Raw genomic sequence first — 27,433 nt, forward strand, 5'->3', positions numbered from 1 at the left:
GGGTCCAGGCAGGAAGGGCAGGACTAGGGTGGGAAGAAGCGACACGTTTATGGTCAAAGGCCTACTGGAAAAAGAGAAAGGCGATGGTGGTATCAAATGGAGACAAAGATGGAGAAGAGCGCTACAAGATCAAGGCCGTGTCGCAGGGCTGGCAAGGAAGCTGGACAACCTGGAATGGATTGTTGACTGGATAATCCATTTGTCAGACTTGTGGGAGATTTGCACTGGTCACGGTGTACCTGACTGGGTTCGGGGCGTGCCGCTGAATTCACGAAAATAGAGCTCACAGTATTTACACCCCACTGACTTTTGGAGGTAAAGAGATGAAAAACAAATGCTTTGTGCAGAGAAAGTGCTGAAAGCTGCTGATTCTGAGGAAAAACAGGACGGACACCTGAAACATGAGGCATCATAAACATGTGAATAAAACTCCACACAGTAAGTAGTGCTGATTTATAGGGCGGGTCCTGCCTTGCTGCAGTCTAGACCAAAAAAAAAAAAAAAACTATTAAAGAAACATTTAAACGTAATTCTGCAGGTCCAAAATAATGTAGCGAAATCAACCACATTGCACCATCCAGCTTAGTTACACAATGAAAGATAAATTTCCGTAATTAACGTAAATCAAAATGTAATGAGTGAAGTTATTAAGGTCGCATTTCCTTCACTCCCTCATCATCAACTAAATGAACACTGTGTGCTGGTCCTTGGATTTACTTTAAAGACCTGGGACTTTAAGATTTTTTGTAAAAATCTTTACATGTTCTACGACTTATTCTGCATTCTAGCAAGTAGATGCCTTTAACCTTGATATGAAGCAGGCCTGTGGATCACTAATTACCCATGTGTGTCACATTTACACAGTTCAAAAGATGTTTCAAATGCAACACACCAAGCAGGCAGGATGGGAGAACAGAAAGCAAGCTTTAATAAAATACAGGTGATAACTAAAGCCGGCAACAAAACTGAGGGAGCAGGTAGAAAAGAACCAACATACTTATGGAAAAACTCAAATGATGTACTAGCAACAAACTGCAACACAAAGGGAATCCAACAAGAAGCACAGAAACCACACAGGGACCAACGCAGACAGACTGACAAAAGACAAAGTGGCGCACAGAGACTAAATACCCAAGGAGAGCAGGGAAATAACAAGGGACAGGTAACAGCAGGGCTGATGAGGAACAGGTGAAACAAATCAGGTCAGGGCAGATAATCACTAAGGAGGGAAAACACACAAGAGCAGCAAGTGAAATCAGACATGACATATGTGGAATAAACCTAAAATAAAACAGGAGAGAAACTAAACATGAAACAAAGAAAAACACAAACAGAAATTAAGTCCTCAAGATAACAGACTACAAACACAAACCCAGGATCATGGCAATGTGGACCTGATCGGACAGTAAAACCTTTATCTTTCTGACCTGTGTACACCAAGATACACTTTATATGAACCAGCAAAAGTTAGCATCTTGGTTGCAACTTCCTATTCAACCTCAGTAAATACACGCTATGAGAATATTCAGTAATGTCTACTAAATTTTATTTTAGACACTTGTTGAAATTAAATCAAATATTAATGCTATACAATGTCATTCAACAGATCATTCTTTATTAAATCAGTGCTCAAAGTTCATGTTCAGACTCAACTTGTAATGTCTGCCATGGACTGCTGGCCAGTAAAGCTTTGTTTATACCAGATGTGAAGGAACCCTAACACTGGGCCAAATATGGTTCGCGGTTCCCTGTATTATATCATCAGACGACAAACAACCGTGAAAATTAAACATCCATGGGGCCAGCTCAGGTTTCACACCAAAGCTAAGGAGGCAGTTGGCAGCTGTTATTGTGCTCTATACAGTCAAAGGCACTTGAACTGGAAGTACTGCAGCACAGTCAGAGGACCTTTAGTTTAGTTTAGCTGCACATACATGTATAGAAAATACAGGAAAAAGAAAAACATTGTGCAGGAGAGGTTAGAAGACAAAAATGTCTCATGAAGATACCTCCCATATGAAATAACAATGACTATACATTAAAAAAAATATAAAAATGAAGATTGCATAACTGAATCCAAGTTCCAGACTAAGAAGTAAAATTAGAGTCCTTTGAATAATGATAATGTAGATGATGATAGTAGAGATGGAAGTAGGTTGTTCCAAAGAGATGGTCCTCTGTATTTCAATGAATATTTATTATGAGAAGTCCAGCAATATGGAAGATAAAGGTCCTTAGAGTGTCTTTTGGAATATGAGTGAATGTCTGAGGGAGACTTAAAAAAGTTCTGGAAAAAACTCTGCAATTTTTTACAAAAAAAGTTCAATATGGTATTTCAGTTAGTTTTTCATCTACTATGACCCCTAGAAATTCAGACGGTGGCTTTATCTGTGTTATATTTTTTTATTTTTGTTACAAAATATCGTGAAGTTCCATTTTTCTATATTGAGAGAGAGAGTGTGTTCATCTGAAACCATTTAGAAATAGATGATAGCTCTTCATTTGCTTCTCAAATAAGTGTGCTAAAATTTCCATGTGAAGATACCAGACATGTGTCATCAGCAAATAAAAAGGCAGTACATTTTTGCAGTTCTTAGATAGGTCATTTCTGTAAATCAAGAACAAAAGAGGTCCAAGAATGAAGCCCTGAGGCACTCCACAAAGTAGCTTAGCTCTGTTTGAATCAAACCCTATTAACAGAGGGTTCGCTGTCCTTTAAATAATCAAGCAGCCATTTTTGGAGGAAGTTGATCAACTACAGTAAGCAGACATCAGGCTGTGAACATGGCCACTGAAATCCAGACCCCTGTATTTTTTCCAAGGTATATATAATAAAAAATGTGAAATAGTTGCCTAAAAATTACTTTACTTTAGCCCGGCAAAGATATTGTTTAATGCTACCAACTTGTCATTACTTGTGTGTGGCAGGGTGTGTGGTGAAGTTGATGACCTTGCCGTTACTACAGAAACTTAATGCAGGACTGTGGTTCTTTGATTAGGTCAACAACTTAAAGGGACAGTGCACCCAAAAATGAAAATTCAGCCATTATCTACTCACCCATATGCCGAGGGAGACTCAGGTGAAGTTTTAGAGTCCTCACATCCCTTGTGGAGATCCAAGGGGAGAGTGGGTAGCAACACAACTCCACCTTTCAAATGTCCAAAAACACATAATTGAAACCACAAAATATCTCCATACTGCTCGTCCATAGTGATCCAAGTGTCCTGAAGCCCCAACATAAAAAGGTGCTTGGAAAAACGTCATTTGAACTCTGTTTTTAGCCTCATTGTAGCCTGTAGCTCTGACCGCCACTCTGTGCACCATGCTCACGTGTGCACGCGAGCAAGAGCAAGCCTCCATTAGGTGGAGTTGTGTAGCTACCCACTCTCCCCTGGGATCTCCGCAAGTGATGTGAGGGCTCTAAAACTTCACCTGAGCCCCCCTCGGCATATGGGTGAGTAGATAATGGCTGAATTTTCATTTTTGGGTGCACTATCCCTTTAAGGAAGAAGGACAGGCAGCTCAATCCATGCAAAGCACGATGCAGGTATCTGTAGAATATTACTATTGGACTGCTTGGAGTTCAATGCCATTCATCCCCAGACATCATCTGACCAATAGCTCCTCAATCATGATAGCTAGACTGATAAACTTTCAATGAAAGCTGAAATGCTTTTCTTCTAATTCAGTTTGTGTAAAGGCTTTGAATTCATTATTCTAGTAAAGGCCAGTAACATTTACATGTCAGACCAAAATATAAAGACTCCATTAATAAAAGCTCAGCTTTAAAAGGGGAAAAGAGACAAGATGAAAAGACTGAGAGAAAAATAAAGAGAGAAGGTCATGGAGATGTGAAAGGAAGTGCAGGTACTGCGCACTGTACACAGACTAAGGTTAATGTAATGTACCCGTGCTGTGCAACACAAACAAAAACTGACCTGATTCAGTTCAAACAATATAATTATTACAGTTACATATGTTCTTTGGTAACTACAGTGGAATGCATAGACTCAATCGAACAACAACACAAACACTGAGCATAGTCACAGTGTAATAATATAGTACTGTTGTATGAATATATCAATATATAACACACATTTTTCTTACATTCATGTTCTGTTTAAGACACATTTCTCTAATTCAAATGCTAAAATAAAGACGGTATATATAATTTTACAACATTATTTTTAATACACTTTGGCAGGAGAGACAAGTGAGAAGTCACAGAGAAAGGGACAGGCAGTGAATACAGTGGGTGAGGGAGAACAAAGAGCCGAGGATGGAAAGAGAAATGAATAGAAAGTATGTAATGCTGAATGCAGAGACACAGGAGTATATGAGAGATTGTTCATTCATTGCAACTTTTAACCTCATTAATGCCAGATGATTTTAAAGCAATGGTTATCCAATTTTTGTCCTCCAAATGTCCCCTTTAAAATGCACATACTGTAAAACTTCAATTAGTAGCCCAGGCTATTATTTTCTTAAATCACTGAACTCAACAGGTCTATATTTGGGACGGGCTCTATATGGGACCTTTAACTGTCAAAGTATGTAGCTACACCAGGCTAGTGAAAGAGACTGGGCGTTTAATTGGGACTTTTAATTGAAGTTTTAGGGTATTTAGATCAGTGAAAAAAAATCCAGGGGAGTTTTGCCTTCAACCCCCTACCAAGCTCAATTTTTGGACCTTGGTATTTCTAAAACCCTGCGTACGTCCCTGGCTGTGAAGGCAGGGTATCTGCTGCCAGCTGCAAAGCTCAGAACCAACCCTGCCCAGGATGCAGTCAGTGACTGCTGTGAGTTTATTAGAGTCAGATGGAGCTGCTTAGGGAGATGGTTCCTTCCTCTGTCCTCTGAAATGAGTTGATCCCTTCTTGGAAGAAAATATTGATTACAACAGGAAATCTCCCTCAGTGTCCTGGAGAGATAATGGTCATTTGCTTTCGCTTGATTAAAGCCAGACAGTGATTACACACTGGGGCTTACTGTCATATGTATTGATCCTGTGAGCATTTTCCTTGAGTTACACATGGATTGAATTATACTGTGGCAGATATTCTGCATTCTAGTAGATGCTCTATTATATGTGTTACTTTCTTACTGTTACTGGATGTTGTTGCTTACATTGTCCTCAGCATGTTTACATAGTTATCACACTCAGGGTAAACTGTACTCAATGAAGAATGTGTCTGAGCAATAACATTGAGAGCTCTGCTTTACTCCTGGCAATGCAACCCAGTCTGACTCCCAACTCCTCAAATATCGGTGCTTGGTCAGCGGCCTGTCGCTGTCAGACACTGATGCACAAAGGCATCCTTTACTGACTGTATGAAATGCCCCGGGCAGCTTTATTTGTTGATGCTCCGGGCAACTGCCATAGTATAAATAGCAAGAGAGTCTATATATAGGGTGAGTGGGATGGGTCAAACAAACTCCAGACTTTCACCCAGGAGTCCGCTGTTTGTGACCTGTGTAAAACCAAAAGTCATTCGAGTTATCTTAATAATAACATAGTGTGCTTGTATGTGTAGCATACTATGCTAAGGACATATGTAATGTGATGTTATATTACCTTAGTAACAAATATACTTATTTTAAGTCAGACATGTTGCTTTTTCTAAACCTAATGTGCTTTTTAATTTGCCCCGCCCAAAATATAGAATTCAATGATTAAATTAATATCAAAAAGATTCGGGTGACTAGTCAACTAATGGCCATGTACTGTATTTTTGATTTAGAGGTGAACTGTCCCCTTAAACAGCAGAGCGGCTGACACTCTGCCCTTCCTCAACAGCTGCTGTTGAATTGCCCTTGGGCAAGGCATCAATCTAACTGCCCCAGAAGCCAGCAGTTGAACACTGTGGTTTCCCTGGGCTGAGTGCATTTGGTATGGCGTAGTATGTGTTTACAGTGTGTGCGTTTGTGCTGTCCTCCAACATACAGTAAGTCTCCAGTGGAGACCTTTGCAGCTGTGTGTGACCAACTTGACACCGAAGCCAACACAAACATTCTCAACTGTAATGGATGTGTTTTGCTTACGTTTCGCACCTCGCTGTGTTGCGCAAACACAGTAGTATGTCTGTAGCTGTTTAAGCTCCCGGTGGGGTAGAGAGATGGGGCCGGGGGGTTGTCACTGAGCTGGCTGCTCACTTGTGAGGTCTCCAAAACAAAACCTACCACTTGGTTACGTTCAGTCACAGCTGTGCAGCTCCAGGGGTGTCGAAGGAAAAAATGCATCACAGGCCAGGGCACAGTAACTAAGAGACTATCGTATGTCTATTGATTACCACCAAAATGTTTCTTTTGGAAAATAGGAATGTTGCAAGTTTTCATGACAAACCATTCTTATACTGCTGTTAGAGGTAAAGATGGTAAAGGTAAAAAAGTCAGAAATTATGCAGTCCCAATATACAAATCAAACTGTTCAAGATAAAAACAGAATAAAACTAAAAGCTGATTTTCTACAGTGGTTCTAATCGTAAATGACAAATTCCCAAGTCAAGCTAGACGGATGAAATAGTCTGGGGAATAATTTACTCTTTTTCTCAAAGCTACAACAGCTTGCTATGGCTGGACGATGGGGCTAAAATGAATGTAAAGAGAACTTAGGAAACTGAAACAGAGAGTACAGACTGCTTGCAAAAGGGTCAGCACACACCATCGTAGGGCCCCAGACTAAGAATTTTTCTAGTCAACCAATAGTCGTCATTTAGGGCCATCAGTCGACTAATCGCCTGCATTTTCTGACACTGATTTAATTATTAAATTATATATTTTGGGCAGGGCAACACAATGGTTTGAGTTGAAGGTGTGAGAAAGAATAGTATCAGTAACATTGTTATCCTGTATCTGTCCTTGCAAGTTAAATTCCCACATGGTCCAGTCATATAGGTTTTGATTTATTTTGACAAGACGCAGCTCCTAATAGAGTTTCATTGGGGTTTTTTTGTTGTTGTTTTTTCCCTGCAACTAAGCGACCAATGAAATCTTGCCAACTAATGACCTTCTGGTTGACTAATGTTTGGTCGACTATTAAGGGGCAGCCCTATTTCTTAATCAACCTACACCCACCAACTGTATCAAGTCCAGTGCCATCTAGTTCCATTATAGTGGAGAGAAGGCAGACATCTCTACGGCTGATATCTCCAACACTTGGCATCTCACACCAAAGCAATCTAGTTTGATAAACAGCACTACAGGTTAGAGGAAGAATGTGTATTTTTGAATTGGGGGGTGAACTGTCCCTTTAAAGAAGCAACTCTACACTCCTAATCCTGTTCCACTAATCCTGCCTCCATTATCACATCACTATTAACCAACACATCATTCTTGAATTCCTTTAGGATGTCAGGGTTTTCCTGATGCTGTAATTCAGATCACATTACTGTAGTATGATGATAAACTTCTCAATCGACATAACTTGGGGCTTTGATATGATTATCATTGTTGATATCTGACTATGCAGAGCACACAGACACACACAGACACACACACACACAGACACACACACACACACACACATATACACCATTCGTTTCGAGTTCACACTGAAGGTCGTGCTGCTTCCCCAGCTGCTGTCAGCTGTCACATGGCTGTCAGCAGCTCCTGTTGAGGAAAACATACACATACTCTCTCTCATACACACACAAACACGCATTCTTTCTCTGCTGCATCACAGACAGCAGGTTTTCCTCTTTGTCTCTTCACCTCTTTTTCCATTCACGCACACATGAATGCACATATACAGATCAACTAGTGCTGAATGAAGATTATCAAAGTTAGCATATATGGACCTTTAGATAGAAGTTACCCGTCAACTGGTCTAATAGGTGTTGAGTTATGTGTCACTTGAAACCTCTAGACAAGCAGTTGGAAGAACACGCCGACAAGGGGACAATAGCAACACGTCAGTACAGCTTGTATTCTGTATATACACAGTAATGTACAATGCCCACATACATGCCAAAAATGTGCTCCAAAAGAATCTCATTATTTACACTTGATGTCACACGCCCTCAGAACAACACTGATGAATACTAATTGTGGTCATTAGAATTCTTTCTTTAACGCCGGCATATTTTAGAGCAGATTTTGTTGGGACTGAAATGAGGAGACTAAAATAAACTCTGACACAAGGGCGGCACAGTGGTGAAGTGGTTAGCATTGTCGCCTCACACCAAGAGGGTTCCCAGTTTGAACCTCGGGGTGGGGGAGCCCTTCTGTGCGGAGTTTGCATGTTCTCCCTGTGTCAGCGTGGGTTTTCTCTGGGTACTCCAGCTTCCTCCCACAGTCCAAAGACATGCAGGTTAATTGTGACTCTAAATTGCCCGTAGGTGTGAATGTGAGTGTGAAAGGTTGTCTGTCTCTATGTGTCAGCCCTGCGATAGTCTGGTGACCTGTCCAGGGTGTACCCCACCTCACGCCCAATGTCAGCTAGGATAGGCTCCAGCCCCCCCGCGACCCTCAAGAGGATAAACGGTTACAGAAAATAAATGAATGAATGAGAATATTCGGTATGTGCTTTTGGGAATAAAACAAAACAGGGGATTGATAAGTCTTCGTAATGAAGCTTCCTTTCTCAGAAACAAATGATGGAACAAGAGGGGATGAAGAGATTCACTTCTGGAAACACAACAGGTCCACTCATAACTTGCAAGGCTGTTGGAGGGACAGCAAGACCTTAAAGTAGGATGTAAGAAACACCAAGCATCCTGGTAAAAACATCCATCAACAGGCCTAAAGCAGAAGCCAGCCTTACAAATGAAATGATGAAGGATCTGCAGTCATGGCTGAGGATGTGAAGCTGGTCTCAGAGTGCCTTGGAAACCACCGAGGGTCTCAGAGGGATCATAACACCCTGATGACCGGACTCTGTTCCAGACTATCTGACTGTGGCTACTTATAGCGTTTATGATTTAAGTAGATGACTTTTGGCAGCTTTATGTTTTTTAAAAAGTCTGAATGATTTTATCAGGGTGCAGTGAATTCCTTTAGTCTCCGCTGGTTGCCTGGCAACCTCACGCTGACAACACAATGCTAGTCTTGTCATTGTGCCCAGCTGCTGGTCCCCAAAAAATAATTTCAGCACATACTTTCTGTTTGTGTGCTGATCACACAAACAAGATACAGCATGTTTATCAGTGGGATTTAGAGGTGATGGGAGCTGAATTTTTCTCTTTGCACAAAGCCAGGCCAGCTGTTTTCCCTGCTTCCAGTCTTTATGTTAAACTAAGTACCTCCTGGCACTAGTTCCACAACTGTCAAACTATTTCTTTAAATCAGTATCTCATATAGATTTATAAATGACTTGCGTGAGTCTGTAAGCCTGTATACTATTTATGCAGTAGATGTATACACAAAGATTTTATTTGTAATTGGTGAAATTTGCCGGTTCTGTTTATAAAGTAGCTTGGCAACAACTGTTCACCATCTGAAAATGTTTACTGTAGCCTGGAACAGTTCTAATCTTCAACAGATGATCAAAATAAATAAATAAATAAATACCGTAAAAGAAAATAGATTTTCTATAGCTATTTGTCAGTGGTGTCCGTAGAGCTTTATATAAAACTGAACAAGTTGATGAGCACCACCTACTTGATCAAACCTGTATTAGGTAAGATATTAATGTCATGAATACACCCATGTGGGCTACAACAGGTGATAACCTTACATTTATTTGATTTCCAAACATAAAATGAGTGACCAATCCAACCCTAAATCATGGCAAAAAAAGCAAACAAGTGAAATTTCCAAATGTTAAACTTTTCTTCTATCTGGCTTACTGTTTACTTCTCAGCGACCTTGCCTGATTGTACAAAAGCTCCGTGTTCACCAAACTCTTTCAGTATGTTACCTTTGAAACCAAAAATAATCCCTCAGACATGGTACCTAGACCCTCAATCCGCTTAACATTTCTACTGCAAACAGTACTCTTTCATGTGGGTGTGGTTGTTGTCACTCACTGCTCCGTCCAGCACTCACTGTATGTCGTCCTTTACCTGTCTGCACCTTGTTTATCGTCCACAGAACAGGGTTGCACACCGACATTTTCACAACATAATAGAACAGGCTGGAGTGAGAGTCTCTCTCGGTGGCACTGTGCATTTTGTCCTTCAAGGGCAAAAGCTCTGGGGTTTAGTGTTGCCGAAGTTCACAAGAAAGACGCTCTGCAACACTTTTTTTTTTCTTTAAGTAAGGATTAGAGTATTAATAGTTTAGTTTAGTTTAAATAATCTGGTTGAAATTAATCCACTCATTACTATAAGTGTATGTCATCCAAGTGAGAAAATAAACGTCATCAGCTGATGCACTGAGTAACATTACAAGTTAACATTCCACCTTAAAAGTTGCCGGCAGTCGGCCCAGTGAATTAAATTATCTTCTCCTCAGTCTACAGCTGCTGCAAGAGGCAGCAAAACATCCTTTCATTTTATGGTTACAGTTGACTAATATATGTAAAACATCTCCACAGTATGAACAGTGGTTACATGAGCCTCAAAACCAGCCACAACTCAGCCCTGAGCAGAGTGACCGTCCTGTACTGACCAATCAACAGACTGCAGTGTTCACAGCTCCACCTTTTAGTACCAGATCTGTGTGCTAGGTACCCCAACAGAGGGGGGGACCAAAAATGGGGACGGTACAGAACGGTTCCATTGGTACCATCCACAACTTTTCGCAGTGGAAACAGAAAAAAGCGTACTGAACTGTACCGTATTATACTGCTTGGTGGATATGGCGCTAGAATGCAGGATGAGATCAAAGGCTCTATTAGTAAAAAGCACAGAGCTAAGAATCTAAATTTAAAGTCTGATCTAAGTGTTATTGTTAGAAATTATCCTCTCTAAACAAATTAGAAGTCAATCCTGCGCTGATGCCTCTTAAATATGTTTGTTTTTCAGAATGTATGTCCATGAAATATGCTGCGTTTGACTGGTGGTGTCCTCACATGCGGAATTCCTGCCATTTAACCCTGCAGCCGCACAGATGATCTTAATGTCATGTCTTGTGTCATGGTTCAGGAATTACACAATGGTCTAGACATAAAAGGGTGGGAGATGATAAATGTGAGTGGATAAATTACTCACAAGCACCCCTTTCCCGGAACAATATGGCAGTAATTGAATGACAGTATGAAAACTCCTCCTCTAGCTTACAGGACTTTCATATTGTAATACTTTGCACTCTGTTACACTCCACTGGGCATAAACTTTATGGTTGGGATGTTTTTTTCTTTGCGCAGATGAAAAGTCCTGAAATAGATCCAGCTCCTTGTTTTTCCTCTACAGTAGGCCTCTGTATTGTTTCTATAGTTTCTATGTTTTGGAAGTCTTTGGTGTCTACGGGCCAATCAGAGAGCAGGGCCATGTCAAAATCTCAGTGAAAACAACCAGAGCGCCTGAAAAAATGTTGGCATTGTACATTTCTGCAGACCACGGCTATGTTACATTTGCATGTTATTATGTAGCAGATACATTGAATTGTATTGGCTTAAAATACCTGCATTTCATAGCACTATCCCCGTCGTAAACAAGCCATAGGTTGATGAAAACCACCCACTTTTGGTGTCCAAAAAGCCACTGGAAACACAAATTGCCTCGCTGAAAACCAACCAGTTTTGTTGTTTGATGGTCTCCAACAGTGGTCTGCACCTTGGCAGGCGTCTTGCCTAGGTGATGTCTAGGTGATACACTATCCACTATCCTGAAATGTACAATGCCAATATTTTCTAAGGCGACTGAGATGGTTAAAAATATCCAATTATGCTACACTTGTGATACTTGAAATATCTCTTTCCAAGAGTCAGACAAAATCAGTCTGCTTTTAATGTGGACAGTCTTACATTTCTCACTGTCACAGGCAGGAGTCAGTTCATCTGCTTGGCCACTACATCACTTTTCAGGGACACATTTGTTTCACTTTACTGCACAAAGCTGATACTCTGCAGGAAGGTTTCTCAAGGCCCACACCACACACCAAGCTGACAGTCAGCTGTCTGTCAGTGTTGGACCGTCAGTGAGTGTCTGTTGCCCTTGTCTTTGCGATGTGTCCTGCACCGTTGACCCTTGTCATCTCTTGTCTGCCCTTGTTGGCTTTTTTCCCCACTGATGCAGCAAGTCAAATGACATCACTGGCAGTTCAGCTCAGTGCATGAGAAGAGAAATGAAAGTGAGGAACGTAAACAAACAGCTACAGTCAAGCAGAGTGAGACCGAAACAAACTTGTTATATAAGGCAAGATTGTTTTTCTTTAGCCATTGAGCTCTTCAGCAGAGACATTTTGCGATGGTTTGTGTTATTGTTCACTTGTGCACAGTAAATATGCTCTGTCCTTTCAGCATTGGATTATGCTAACTGGTAAGTAGCATCATGACGATCTTCCAGTTTCCCTTTCTGTAAGACGATTACAGACTACCACCGCCTGCTCGTGTGGAGAGTTATTTCCTCTCACACATGCTGTTTGGCTGTTGGCTGTAGTGTTTGTGGTGTGTTCATGTGCAACTTGAGGCGATGCAACAATTGGCTTTGGTTAATGCTAGCTCTTTAATGTCAGTTTGGTGTGTCTGGGCCTTGAGATATTGGCAGCTTTTTGTCTTTCACACAGTTCATTTCAGAAAAAGCTGAAAACTGGGATCAAAATGGCAAGGACAGATCCCAAGAGGAAATATCATGGCTCATTAAAATGTGAAATAAATGCCAGCACTGTGACACTGTCACAGAAGTCTCCTGTCCATTTGAAACACAAGCCTGAGTGAGCCGCAGAGTGATTAATACAAACTTTTGCTACATTTTCACTTTTGTAATTGAAAATCAAGCCAGAGGGCATCCACGCTTTTATGTCTCAAATTTGTTTTGTTGTCACAGACTGCTAGTGTCAATTTTATTGATATTATCTTGCAATTTTGGCAACGATGTGACATAAAATGCTGCGTATTTGTCTGAAAATCCAGACTGTTGTTTCCTGAGGCCTGCCTTTTATATTCTGAAGCATCATCTGCTGAGGAAATTAAGCAGATGCAGGTAATGTAGCTGCCATAAAAATAGTTTTCCTACCAAACATAAAAAAAACAGTCTATCTGAAAACACTGATGTTGGTTTTGGAATCAGCTTCAAAGAGATCCTGATAGTTTGATGCAATCTAGACCAAAGCTGGAGAAGTGAGGCAGTGAAAAGTAATGACCTCAGCTTTTATTTCGAGTGATAATTTATCCAAGAGATTGAAATGTCTGGATATTCCATTGTCTTCAGTGTGGAATGGGTAAAGTAATAAGGCTCCCCCCAAATTTGCCCTTAAATGGTAACGTGTGACTTGAGGGGCCCTCCTGACATTGCGTTTTCATATCTGCACACTGAGGTCAATGACAGGCTTAGAGGATTTTCTTTTCTTTTAATATTCACATATACTCAGTGCTTGGTAATCTAATCCATGAGTTACCACAGGAAGGTCCAGAGACCTCCAGGGTTCCAAGAAGAGACGCAAAAGAGGAAAATATTTCAAAGCCATGACACAGTTAATCCTTTAAAGTCAGCATATAAAGTAAATGTATATGATCCATGATTGCCAGTACTTCCCCCCACTGCATACACCTCTCTGACTACAGCAGACCTATGGGCCAGGTCTGACAACAAAAACTCCTCTGATAAGCCTTATCAAGTTGTGTGTCTGTAATCACTTAAGGACCCCACTGCGGAGCCCTTTAGATGCAGAATGTTCAAACAGATCCCACGGCGCACACCACGCAACACTTGAGTCAACATAAAAGCTGCACTACAAAGTGTCCTTTACATCAGCAAACTATCATGATGTCGACTGTACAGCACTCAATCCAAAACAATCATCACCAGACAAACAACTTACAGTTGGGGGTCCGAGGCTGTAGTCATCCGACGCGTTGCCGTTTGGTGCGTCCAGGGCGCAACGTGCAGACCGCAGGGCTCCCCAAGGCGGACGGCCGGGAGCCGGAGAGTCCCCGAGGCAAAGAGCGCTCAGCACCCGGCATTCTTGCCTCTGTTTGAGCAGCTCCAGCTCACACAAGCCGGCCAGGCTGGCCTCCAGCCGCTCCTTATTCCGACTGCGCTCCGCTTTCATGGGCAGAGAGAACGCTGGGAACATGACTCCAAAAGAACCTGGGAGCTTTTGTACAGACATCCTCGCCTCCCGTTTTCCTCTGCACTGTTTCCCCCAACAAAGGGAGGTTAAATTAATCCACTGAAGTCTTGATTCACTCCTCCTCTTCTTCTCTGGATAGTCACAGAGGAGCGGCAGCGGCTGTAGGTTTCAGCTGCTGAACTCACCGCTGTCGGACTCGGACCCATTCCCCTCCTCTCTATCCGGAGCTCCGCTGTGTCGTCTCACTTGGACAGCTGTTGGTGGAGCCTATGAAAGCACGCAGCCTTTTGTTGGCTCTGCCAGACACCCACAACCGACTGAGGCCACTTCAGTCTACTCAAATGAATACTAAATTCAGTTTTAATAAAAATCAAGACATTTAAAATGAATAAAGAACACAACCTCCCATCACGTTAAAAAACACATACACAGTGGCGTGTTTGCGAAAGTCACTGTGATTCATTCTGAGTATTTAAGTGTCAAAAATATCTATATTTTTGGATATAATGTTGTCAGTTTTGGCCACTGCCTCTACAGACCCAAGTGGAAACATTAGAGGCACAGGCCAATGGGATATACATAGCCCACTGTGCATACATAACATAGGCCTAAGATATTCTATACTTGCACTGTACATTCATATACAGCACAACCACAGTCCACTACCTGTGGCAAATGATTCCTTTACCACATGTGTACAGCGACCAGGAAATCTACAGCAGGCTGTGCAGATTTAAAGCTAAGCATGCCACCCATTGGTTATGAGAGTGAACAGCTCTTATATACCATATTTAAGTGGACGAGCTGTTACATGTAGAAAGAATAGATAAAAATGGCTCATTTATAAATGCATTCTTGCTGAAAGCACAGTATATAACACACTAGTACTCCCTTATAGTAGTCTGACCACTGTCTGGGTCTGACTGTTTCCCTCGATCTATCTACGTTGCTACTAAATTACTTGCTACAGGGTAGAAAGTAATTTAGTGTATTTACTCAAGTACTGTTCTTAAGTATAAAGTTGAGGTTCTTGTACTTGACTTGAGTGTATCCACTTTATGCTGCTTGCCACTTTGTACACCACTACTATAATAACTTTAGGTACTTTGCAGATTCAGATTATTCTCATTCGATATTATTATTATCATTATTAGTGTCCCATAGTAAGTGTACATTTCAAAAATTCAAAAAGCAGCAACTGTTAACAGAAACAGAAAAAGACATACATGTACACCATTCTTCCTGAAATTTATTTATGAGTTTATACAATACAGCAAGTATTAAGATGTCCACACGAGCCTACGTAGACACACAGACACACACACTTTCCCTCACAGGAAACAATATTATAATACATATCTTATACTAGTAACAGTCACACTTCTTCTAGATTAATCTTGCATGTTGTCGCCGTCCAATCAAGACCAAATTCCAAAACATGGGTGTCCTGAACCCCTTAATATGACTGAATGTGTGAGAAAATGAGTGTTTTCCCATAAGCTGAGACACATCTAACACTTCCCAAGCTGTACAACTAACAACAAAGCTGCTAAACCATGTGAAAAAATACACTACCACAAAGCTGCTAAAATGGGTGTAAAATGTAGGTGCATGGTTCTCATGGGACAAAGATGACATACATACATACATAAGTACATGCATACATACATGGATACATACATCAGCCAAAACATTAAAACCACTGACAGGTGAAATGAATAACATTTATTATCTTGTTAGAATGCATTGTTCTGTTGGGAAACCTTGGGTGCTGGCATATATGTAGATGCTACTCACCCAAACACAGACCAAGCAAACCCACTCCCAGATGGCAGTGACCCCCCCAGCAGGACAATGCACCATGCCACACCACAAAAACTGCTCAAGAATGGCCCAGGGAACGTGACAAAGAGCTCAAGGTGTTGACCTGGCCTCCAAATTTCCCAATTCCCAATCCAACTGAGCATCTTTGGGACGTGCCAATACCCCAGATGTACTGCCCATCCACGGTGGGGCCTCCATGGATTGGACATACCTCTGACATGTCAAGGTATGGACACAGGAAGTCTGGGGATTCCCCCATGGTGTCTGGTAACAGGGTCTTCAGGGCAGATCCTTTGAATCCTGTGGGTTGCGAGATGACATACCAGCATGTCCCAAGGATGCTTGATCAGATTTGGATCTGGGGACTTTGGAAGCCAGGTCAAGGCCTTAAGCTCTTTGTCATGTTGTCATTCCATTCCTGAGCAGTTTTTGCAGTGTGGCATGGCACATTGTCCTGCTGGGGGACTACTGCCACTGGGGAGTGATGTTGTCATGGGGGCGTTTGCTTGGTCTGCAGTGGTGTTTGGGTGGGTGGTGCATGTCAAGTAGCATCCACATGAATGCTAGGACCCCAAGTTTCCATGCAGAACATTGCATTGTAACAAGATGATCCATATTATTTACTTCGCCTGTCAGTGGTTTTAATGTTTTGGCTGATTGGTGTATATTGTGAATAGTATTGAATATTGATATATTCATGTACTTCTGAAGCCCAATTTGTAGTTTGTCTACTATACTAATGAAGACTGGCTGCCAGGTGAGCAGGAATGGACCATTTTGTTCTTATTTATTATGATAACCTTTCATGTGGACTTAGATTCAGGAGTTTTTCAAACCAGAGTAAAAAACATCTAGAGATTCATCACCGATCCACCTTTGAAGAATACGCAACCTTGCTGCGTACCAACATATTCATGCTTTCCTCCCTCATCTAGTCCTAAAATACAAATGCCTGGGTTTAATATTGACCTACATCCCAGCATACCATCAATTTTCATTCTAACACTGTACCAAAATTCAACAATATTTGGGCTTACTCAGAAGACATGAAAATATGTAGCTTTGCCTGTATTACATTTTGGGCAGATTATGGTACAATCAGGATCGTACTTGGATCTGATAAACCGTGTAACATGCAGTTCATGAATCATCTTAAATTGTGTTTCATGAAATGTACTGGAGCAACTCATCTTTTTGCATTTAATAATTTTCCCAATCATCCTTTTTTATTGTGGTCCCAAAATCCAATTGCCAGGAACATCTACTGACATCAGTATCAATTTTCTTACATTTAACAAGTTCCCTGTACAGATAATTTAATGTCTTTTTTATGTACTGAAACAGATTTGGATTATTAATAGAAAACATAATTAAGTGTTAAATTATGACATATTATAGATTAAACTGGGTGGTGCTATGGTTAGTATTGTCACCTCACAGCAACAGGGTTCCTGGTTTGAACCCTGGGGTGGGGGAGCCCTTCTGTTTGCATGTTCTCCCAGTGTCAGCATGGATTTCCTCTGTAATTATATTACTGAATTATAGGCCTAACAAATATTATTTTGAAATGGGCCATTCTGCATAATGGTCACTTTGAATTTTAATACTTTAAGTAGTACATTTTGATGCTATTACTTTTGTACTCTTACATTATTAAGTTTAGATGCAGGACTTTTACCTTTAACAGAGTGTTTCTCCTCTGTGGTATCATGACTTTTACTTAGGTAAAAGTTCGGAGTACTTCTTTCACCCCAGCTGCTATATATTGCAATAAATGTGAAATGCATTTGTTTTCTCTTGTACTCTGTATAATGTTTGATTACTGACTTAATGTGGAGAGACATCTGGTGGTAAAAAAAGGCAACCTATATCAGAACATTGTCAGAAAAGGAAAATGCTTTACAGGGTTGAACTTGATCTGAACTTGATCAGCGACTACTGTCCGAGCCTCTTTGATAATCAGCACAGAGTGACTGCGGGGGCGAGTCAAAACCTGATCAACAAATGACACAAACTCACACATATTTCATGAATCGTTATGCACTTTTATTCATTCCTCTGTCTCGACTCACAGGCTGCTTACAAATAAAATTCTCATATAAGCACTTTTTTCTTCCTCAAATCCACTGCCAGCGTAGTTTGAGCCCTTATAATATGAACTATAACTCTACATAACAATATACATTACATTATCATATCTGTATAAATCAGTTTGGATTCACATAATATTATGCAGATCAAAATGGGTTTTCAAAGACAGGTCAGGGACTGTAAGCACACATAGGAGAATACGACGCTACGCCACCGAGTGAGCTGGATGGAGGCAAGATGGAAGAAATACTGCAGGTGTGTGTGTGTGTGTGTTTATGGACTGAGTGTTCGGAGTTGAACCTGAGGGTACATTTTGGGGATTGTCATGGAAACTGACTTTAAGTAAAACCAACACATCTTGTTACCTTCAACCAATCAATGACAGTTTCAGTCAACCTTTTATAAGCAGCGGTTTCATTTTGACACCAGCCTACGTTTACACAGACTTACACAGTGCTTAAAGTCTGACTACATTTAACTGAACTTCAGGGTCTACAGTTTAGGGGCATCTACGTTGTTTTCACACTCATGCTGAAATAAAACCTCTATTGTAGATGCATGAAAGTTTGACATGATACTAATTGCTAGCATTAATAGGATAGCCATGCATTTCATATACAGTAGAGGAGCCGCATGACTTCAGTGGTATTATACAAGAGATTCCATTAACGAGGACAAATTACATCAACTCAACATCTGCATTTGAACTGTTTTAAAAATGGCTTTTGAGTAAATTAGGTTATTAGATCATTGTAGCACCTCACCCTCTGATTTGGACAGCAGCTTTAAGGTTGTAGTGTAGAAAACTATTGAGAGAAAATAGGGCATTTATAATGTGTTTTATAAGATTCGCAAAGTAAATAAGGTTGTGGAGGAACATTTTGCACGTGTATCTGAATACTGAATTCACATTTGTGCATTTTTGAGCAAAATTTCACACAGCTAGATTAAGAAATGATCTCTTTTTATGATTTACGTATTTGATAGTCCCACCCAAGCGGCAACCTTCAGGACTGAAAAATGAAGCCAAAACGAAACTGCCAAAAGCTGCAGTTCCTTTAATGGCCACTTGAGGCTGGCTCCAGAAGCCAGTCAATCCCCACAGAACCCCCATGTTAAAATGCCCAGCTTTACAGCAGAAATAAGCATGTTTACAGCCTGGTACAAAAAAAAAAAGACAGTTTTGGTGTCTCTAACTTCTTTCAAAATTCATGACTATTGTAGAGGGGGAGGCTTCAAGTTACATATGATTAAGGGTGTGTCTGCTTTGAGTGACAGGCTGTCTGCCAATAATGTGCTTGGCTTCTCAGTCAGATCCACCCCACACTCCTTCATACCCAGATATGATCACCTTTGGCTCTAAAATGCCAAGATGGCGAAGGCCGAAGTGCCAAACTCAAGGCTTTGAAACAGGGTCCATAAACCAATGGGTGAGGTCACGGTAGCTGCATCAATAGTCCCACCCTTGAGACAGAAACCCACATGGACACACTGATTTTTTTTTTGCAATACAGTATGTTTCTGTGGGAAGGGGTGAAAAAAATGTACACTCTCTCATGCCTAAATAACAGAATAGGTCAATTTCTGCTGACCTCCAAAACCACTTTTATGACCAGCCTCAAAATGACAAACTTTACCGGTCTAAGGGCCACAGTTTATCGTAGCGATTCGTCATGAGACGGTCGCAGTTCTGCCTCAAAACTACTTGGTTAGGGTTAGGCAGCAAAACTGTGTGGTTAGATTTAGGAAGACAGATGTAAGTTTTGCATTAAATTAGTACTTTGGTCGCATATTTCACAAACGATATGTAACGTATGTCACTAGCATGGCGTGTTACACATACTAGCATACTAGGCTGAAAAAAATGTACACTAGGCTACTTTGTTATTAAAAGAAGTCAATGTTGACTTTGGGACACAAACACCAGTCTCCTGGGTGAAAGTCCTGACCCATCCACCACCTCTCCCACCCATCCTGTAGGGGCTTCTTTGATATTTGTAGAACATTACGCAGACTAAATCGCATTATGTGCCACTTTATTTCCCCCTCTGCTGGAGTCATTATTACCACGGCCAATAGAGGGCACCACCTTACAATAAATGTAAGTATGGGTTGTACTACGCTGCTTGCACAGTTGACCTATGAGATTGTTTTTTCGGTGACCACCAATCACATCAAAGTTTTCTATGGCCAATTATTACAATTAATGTCATGGCTGCTGTGCAAGTAAGATTATCTTTAACATTTGTGGTATGGATTTGTTCTTACAGCACAAATATTCAGATACACATGCACATTTTTTTCCACTTTACAAAGCCTTATTTACATTTGTGAATCCTATAAAACACGTCAATAATAGAATTGTTCTCTGCTGATCACTTCAATAATATAACAAAGCCAAATTCATTTTGCATTGCACCTAATAATGTATTATTTCTGCGCACAGTCAATAACAGTGAAACCTTTTCACATTTCTGTAATAGCTTTATATGCCTTCTTCTCTCTTACACCATACACATAAAAATAAATCTCTGCCTTTTTTTCTTTTTGCAGCAATTTACAGTATATTAGACACTCAGCTCACCTACATTTCTCACACTGCAAGGATTTTGCGTCATACACAAAACTCAATAATGCTTTCCTGGTTAGTCTTTCATGAAACAGGACATTTTCGAGGATTAAAAATCAACTGTAAAACATATTCTGCATGCAACAGTGTAGCATAGAAACCTTGTAAGACCAAAAAGACAATGTTTTCATATCCCTTCTTTAAAATTTCAACATTTTTCACACATTTAAATAGTTTGACGTTCATCCTTAAATTAGAAAACATTTTCAAAGGTTGGACAAGTGTCAGTAAAAGAAAAAAAAAGAAAAGAAAAGAAAAGGCAAACATGGCAACGCAGAGTTTCTGCAAGACATATACTGACACACTGATCCCAAACAGTTTCGTCAAGGGTTTGACGTATAAATATACTCATGAAAGTATCAACAGACACATTCTTATAGCTGCTTCACTGGCAGTGACTGATTACATTTCTGCACACACTGACAGAGACCAAGTCCTCCTACTGGGACATGGACACATTTTCTGGAAAATAGTATCAGCACTGGGTAAACAGTGTGGTGTTTCATTAGACAAACATTCCTCTGAGGCAGAAACCGCTGGCGAGAGGTAAACCTCAGTAGATAGAGCCAAATATTCCTTGACATCTAAATGAAACTGAAGTCAAGGAGTTAGAGAGGACAGAGCTTATCTGATGAAGCATATATCTTGATGAAATGAGTTGGAGTTTTGTAAAGCTAATGCTATTCAGTTTTATTTATCATAGTCCAGTAGTCCATAACAGGCCAGATTTAGTTTTTTTCTATGCTAAAGTGGGGGATACTTACTTTATATTATCCTCTTTTTTTTGGCATTTTAGCTGTGATTGGATGGGGATGAAACAAAGTTGGTTTTGTTTGCATGGTTTGGTTCTTTTTGCAATCTAATCAGGAAATGTACTCAATGAGTGGGAGAGACAAGGCATTGTGGACTTGCTTTGTGTGACCAACCTGAGTATCTGTGTTGACTGCAATTTATAGGACCAACAGTTCTCAATCAGAGGTAACTGAGTGCAGGGGTGTGTCAGTGCTGCATGTGAGGCTGGGTGTGGCCAAGACACAGCAGAAAGAGCTGGGTCTTTTGTACAGTGCTTATTGATTTCTTTTCATTTCAATAAAGAAACTTGTTTCTTGTCATAATTCCAGATGAATCAGTGAACTTGTTGGAGTCGGCAGATTCTAAGGTCTGGACCCAGGCTACACCAAAGCAAATTTCAGGAATGGACTCCTGGTTTGGATTCCACCAACTGCTGCATCCACTAAAATCTGAATTGATGCAGGCAGAGTTTGCGACAGTATGACCAAAACAATAAGCTAAAAGAGTATAAAACATTTGGTGATTAATCTGTGTGGGTCCGTCAGTGACCCTCATCAGAAAGTACTGATTTGTACAGTTTTAAAGTGGTCGGAAACCTGTGGGTGGTGCTTTATCAGACCCTTTTACCACCATCCACTTGCACAATTTTAAAGTGAATGATTTCTTGTTTGCTCTTGAGGTTGCCTGTTAGCTATTGCAAGGGCTCATTAATGCTCAACATTAGGTATGGAGATGGACACAGCCTTCTGTCCAAACCCTGCATTCTTTTTGTCCATATTTGTGCACGTTTTCTGAAAGCTTATGGGTACAGATGAAACAGAGCAGTACCACCTGTAAACAAGGAGGCAGTGTAGCATACTTCAAGCAAGATACGACTGTAGGAGATGACGACAAAATTTAAATAATGGCAGAACAGAATGAATGGCTAATATAGTAATATATATATAAAAAAAGGGAAACTCTTTTAGGAGCTGCACCTTGTCAAAATAAATCAAAAGTGTTAACAATGGTACTGATACTATTCTTTCTCAGACCTGAATTAATATCGTAAACACTCAGGCGACTAGTCAAGTAACGGCCCTAAATGACAACTATTAGTCAACTAGGAAAATTCTTAGTTGGGGGCAGCCCTGGTGAAAAGAACTCTTCATCCACATGCTGGGATGTATTTAATGGCCTCACAGACCACCAACCATATCTAACACTGCCCCTTTTTAAAGGTACAGTATTATGACCTCCTCCACTGTCCCCTGATTTGTTGTGTGAAATGCTCAACTCTGCCATCTAGTGCCATCCAACAGCTGTATCTATGCCATCATAAAGGCTGCATGGAAGTATGAGGACAGTGATGTTTGCGACGCTTGAAATGGACATATCTATTTTCATGGATAAAGGGAGTATAAATGAGCCCTAAGCTGTATACTAATGAACTGTGGCTCTGTGTCTCTGCCTGCTGACCTCCACCTCAAACCAGCCAGTTTATATCTGATGCAGATCAGCTCTGCTCCTGAGAAATGTTTGTAAAATCACCAAAACATGATTGATATCTGCAGAACATACCTGCAGTGCAGAAACATAGCACATATTGAATTTCACTGCAACTCACATTGATCCTACTTCATGGCGGGACTGTGTGCCCACAGTACATTTTTACTTTTACATGACAATTACACATGAATCAATGTAATGCAATGAAATGGCTTAAATAGGGTAACAGGATAATAACGTTGACATGTGAGCCTTGGCAGTGATGGAGCAGCAGAGACGTGTCAGAGTAAATCATTAAAACACTGGAATGACACTGATGGTTGGCTGTGAACAAAACATTTCTTTATTACCTTGGCAACACGTTAGGAAACTTGGAGTTGTGCCACCTTCAGCTACGCATTCCTGCTTTCTTTCCATATATTCTCTCTGCTTGCAAATCAAATCCTCCTCTTCAACATGTCACTAACTCAGAACTGCAGAGCGATGCCCCAGCCAGAGTTCAGAATATTTATGCCATAGAAAACATAAACATAGAATCACAAAAGTATGGCATAAGCTCTCAGGGAAACCAGCCCTGATCTGCCTGATATGCCTGGTAAAAATAGCCCTGACTACCATATACATCTTATAAATCCCACACATACACACATGCACACATATGCACTCACCCAACCACACATGCACATGTATGCCGTTACATCTCGATTCTTCATAGTTCTGCTGAGCAAAAAAATAGGTTGAAATACTGCAGGCTGTGGATTTATTACAGTCTCTTATCGTGTTTCCCAGTTTCAAAGGTAAAAAAACGAAGAGATACAGCAGCTGTCGGAGTTCCTCGAAGGGGAAGAAAAATTTGTATGTATTTTTGCACCTCTGAAAGTGAATGCATATTTAATTCCAATATGGATTTTCACTTGGCAAAATATCAGAAGCCAGAAAAAGTTGCATGCTTTGGATCAGTCTAATCTTTGTCTGTATGTGACAAGAAGAAGAAAAAAAAAAAGTGATACAGCTTCGGGTGGAGAATGTGGATGAACAAGACAGAAGTAAAGCTACAGACGAGGCCTGCCAATGATTTAGTCTCTCAGCAGGACACATTGTAATGTGTTAGTGTGCTCTCATCTACTGCAGGCTGATGAGGTCACTTGAATTGTTGAAAAAGCTCTCTGACTGAACTCCAAGCACTGCCTTTAAAAGGCCACACTCTCTCCACGGGCTCAGAAAAGGTAGGCTTAATATTGCACATCATGTCCGCATGCCTTGATATTATCGATCAGTGATACTGGTTTCTCCTTTTGTCCGACTCAGAGTTGTAGTCCCTGAGGCCAATGCTTTTATGGAGGTTGAGAAGGGAGTCTCTTAGCTGGATGAAAAGGCAGGAAAGACGTAAGTCAGAGTTTGTACAAGAACACTAGTAATCAAATGTTTAGATCACAGAGTGGGTCTACAGACAAAACAATCCAATGCTCACTGACTGAGACCGACTACATCTACACTGCTCCAACATGTTTCTGATAGTGTCCACGAGTATGGACACACATGAGGTATCCGGGAAGTGATGCATGAGCTGAAACCATCTCTTAAATAGCAGTGAAAATATGCACTCTATTTCTTTGTTTAGTTGATCTGCACACACTTTGAGTGCATGGCCAGGGATGCCATCAAGTCCTGGTATCTGATATCTGTTCCATCAGATGAGCTTAAGATGGACGACTGAGACCTTTCCTGTGTAGACATGTTGTGAGTAAAGGGCTCAGGCTGTGCTCTCCTACAGTCTTCCACACCATTCACTGCCTTAAGATCAGGCGTCTCACACAGCAACACTGTTTACGTCACTATCTTGCTCATCGAACCACTTGACTGCTCGAGTCTCTTTAAAAAGTTATTTTGAGCATGACGAAGGTCTTCAGCTAAGTCGTTTGGAAACAAAGCGAAACAGAACTTTCTCAAAGAACTAAATTGACAACACAGCCTATGACCGTATTTTGTGGTGCTGTACACTCCTTGTGTTTGACCGGCTCTCTCACCTTATCAAGCAGCAGCAGTGATGATTTGATTATGTCTCTCCACTTCTGGAGCTCGTCGTCATGGTAACGCTGCTGGGAGTCCATGAGCTGCACCCATTCCAGCTGGGTCTGAGGTGGTCTGATAATGAGACACAGTTATATAGATGTAACACACACACACACACACACACACACACACATTCTTGTTGTTCTTCTAAATGCGTTAATCGTATATAACTTTATACATGGCCCAGCCAAGACCTTGAATAAGACTGAATCATTCTGGCCAACAAAGATCAGGTTTCTTCAAATTTAAACCCTAGGACCAGTTTGCGAAAGCAAAGCAAAAAATTAAAGTTAACTAGAGCCCCTTCTTTACACATGCACTGCAACCCTATACGTATCTAGACATTACCCAGGGGAGCTGTATGTGACAAGGCACATGTCCGAATCAGTTAGATTGAACTTTAAACGGACTTTACCCAGCCAGCTCCTTAGTACAACGTCTTTATAATGTGTCATTGAACCCATGTGTGAATAGAGCAGGTAACTGTCTGGAGAAGTCACAGCGAGCAAGTTGGTGTGTTGACGAACTTTCTATGAAGATGAAGAGTCATTAACACAAAGACCGCAACAAAAATGTAGAACGCAAGAGACAAGATTATGACACTTCTCTCTAAAAGGGCCGTTGCTGAGAGGGTGAAAATGCTTCTGACAAAGACAATCTCCTGTTGTGGGCTACATGTGTGAAAAGGCAACTAATGACAATGTCCAGAGTTTCTATGAGAAAGTGGCTTAGCATTTGGAGCACACAGAAAAAGCTGCACTTCACCTCAACAAAACACAAAGAAGACATTACATCTGAGGAAGATTCAAGGCCAGGCTAAAGCAGGATTTATACTTATGCGTCAGAGTTTTTGTGATTTGCTGTAAAGTTTGGTTGATTCAAAACACACCTTAATAGCTACAATTTCAAACACTTAACTATAACTCACAGCATTCAGAGACAAACACTTGTCTTTTGCTGGACACATTTTCCCCCCAAACACATCATGCTAATGTTTTTAGCACAAGCCTATGACAGTTTACATTGTATAAATTAGCTTAGGGGCTAGCAGACTTTTGCTCTACACATATGAAGCTAAAGCTTTGTTAAAACATTTAACAAAGGTAACGTTACAAAATTCAGCTCCATTACAACTGACAAGGTTCACCGACAAAACAACTGTCTTGTACTAAACACGTTTTCCAAACAAATACAACATGCTAAAGTTATTGGCACAAGGCTATGACATTTTACACTGTATAAATTAGCCTAGCAACGAGCAGAGATTTCCTTTGCTCAAATGAAGCAAGCTATTTTTGTGGAGGCTCTACTGTCTTCAATTTATTGTTTCTGATCTGTGAAATTAAAGTAAATAAAAGCTTCGTTTCCTCTGAGGGAAATGGTTTCAGCTTACAAATATAGACAGGAGGTCTGCGTCGCCGCGATGTGTAGTTACATTTCTGGGGAGGTGCAAGTCAGGCTACGGCGTAGGCTCTACATCGACACAGAAGTATAAATCCTGCATAAGTCTTTTGAGCCTGCTTTTAAGGCTCAGACTGTAACTTATAGTTTTATGGGTGATGATTTTTCTCAAGTGTCATTAAAAGGTAGTTGCTAGAGTAAATGTTTCCATAGATCACCACATTATCATTTATTTTTGTAGCTCCTACTGAGCTCTTCTTCACCGACACTGACGTCACTGAGTGCTTCAGCAAATCTGGTGCTGAACACATGAAGATTGATTAAAAAAAAGAAAAGAAATAATGACTTCATGCAGTGTTCAGCACTTTAATGCTTTGATGATCATGTGAATGCAGTTTAAAGCTCCCCAGTGTCAGTTTAACCAAGTGTGGTGCCACAGAGCTCTTTTCTGGGAGGATTTATCATCCATTCCAAAGATCTGTACCAAACAGAAAGAAATACACACAGGCACAACCAAACACCATGATTTCTTTTTTCATATCTACCTTTCTTCTGGTCTCATTTCCTGCGATGCAGTGAAACTCTGTGTGGTGTACTCCAGCATCCACAGCTTGTAGAACAACATTACGTTTAGAACCACCACCAGTATCAGGCTACAAAGAGAGAAGGGGAACAAATACAGAGAGACTTTACTACAGGGCCTCATCTACCACATCATTTAATGCCATTTACTGAAATGAATCAGGGCCATGGCAGAAATGAAAATACCTTATACAGATCCTATGGGATGCAATTGAAGACAAGGACAGAGAAAAACAGGTACATTACAGCAAATTGAAACAACACAAAAGAAAGGAAGATAGAGGAAGAAAGACAGAGTGCACATCCTGAAATATTCCCTAACAACACTCTGAAATTGTATTAGATGTCTAAGAATGATAAAGCCGAAACAGCTAACCACAGGCACTGATAAGAGATAAAACTGACTGTATTGTTGTGAAAGGAAATTAACTGACATCAGT

General features: G+C 40.7%; 2 protein-coding genes across 8 annotated transcripts in view; both read right to left on the reverse strand.

Moving 5' to 3' along the window:
- Nucleotides 1-14,402, reverse strand: part of LOC117264707 (uncharacterized) — a 32,785-nt gene extending 18,383 nt beyond the window's left edge. The window contains exon 1 of the mRNA XM_033638900.2: nt 13,862-14,402. Within this exon, the coding sequence (XP_033494791.2) occupies nt 13,862-14,152 (291 nt within the window). The 5' untranslated portion in view covers nt 14,153-14,402. The remainder of the gene's footprint in view (nt 1-13,861) is intronic.
- A 3,559-nt stretch (nt 14,403-17,961) lies between these two features.
- The window catches only part of LOC117264686 (protein Aster-B), a 54,200-nt gene continuing 44,728 nt past the window's right edge, over nt 17,962-27,433 (reverse strand). For all 7 annotated transcript variants that reach the window (XM_078172347.1, XM_078172346.1, XM_033638879.2 and 4 more), the window contains 3 exons: nt 26,957-27,064; nt 24,965-25,082; nt 17,962-24,300 (listed from right to left, as the gene is read on the reverse strand). In XM_078172347.1, coding sequence (XP_078028473.1) covers nt 24,211-24,300; nt 24,965-25,082; nt 26,957-27,064 — 316 coding nt within the window. In that variant the 3' untranslated portion in view covers nt 17,962-24,210. The remainder of the gene's footprint in view (nt 24,301-24,964; nt 25,083-26,956; nt 27,065-27,433) is intronic.

The sequence above is a fragment of the Epinephelus lanceolatus genome, chromosome 11, assembly GCF_041903045.1.
Source record: "Epinephelus lanceolatus isolate andai-2023 chromosome 11, ASM4190304v1, whole genome shotgun sequence".
Classification (NCBI taxonomy): domain Eukaryota; kingdom Metazoa; phylum Chordata; class Actinopteri; order Perciformes; family Serranidae; genus Epinephelus; species Epinephelus lanceolatus.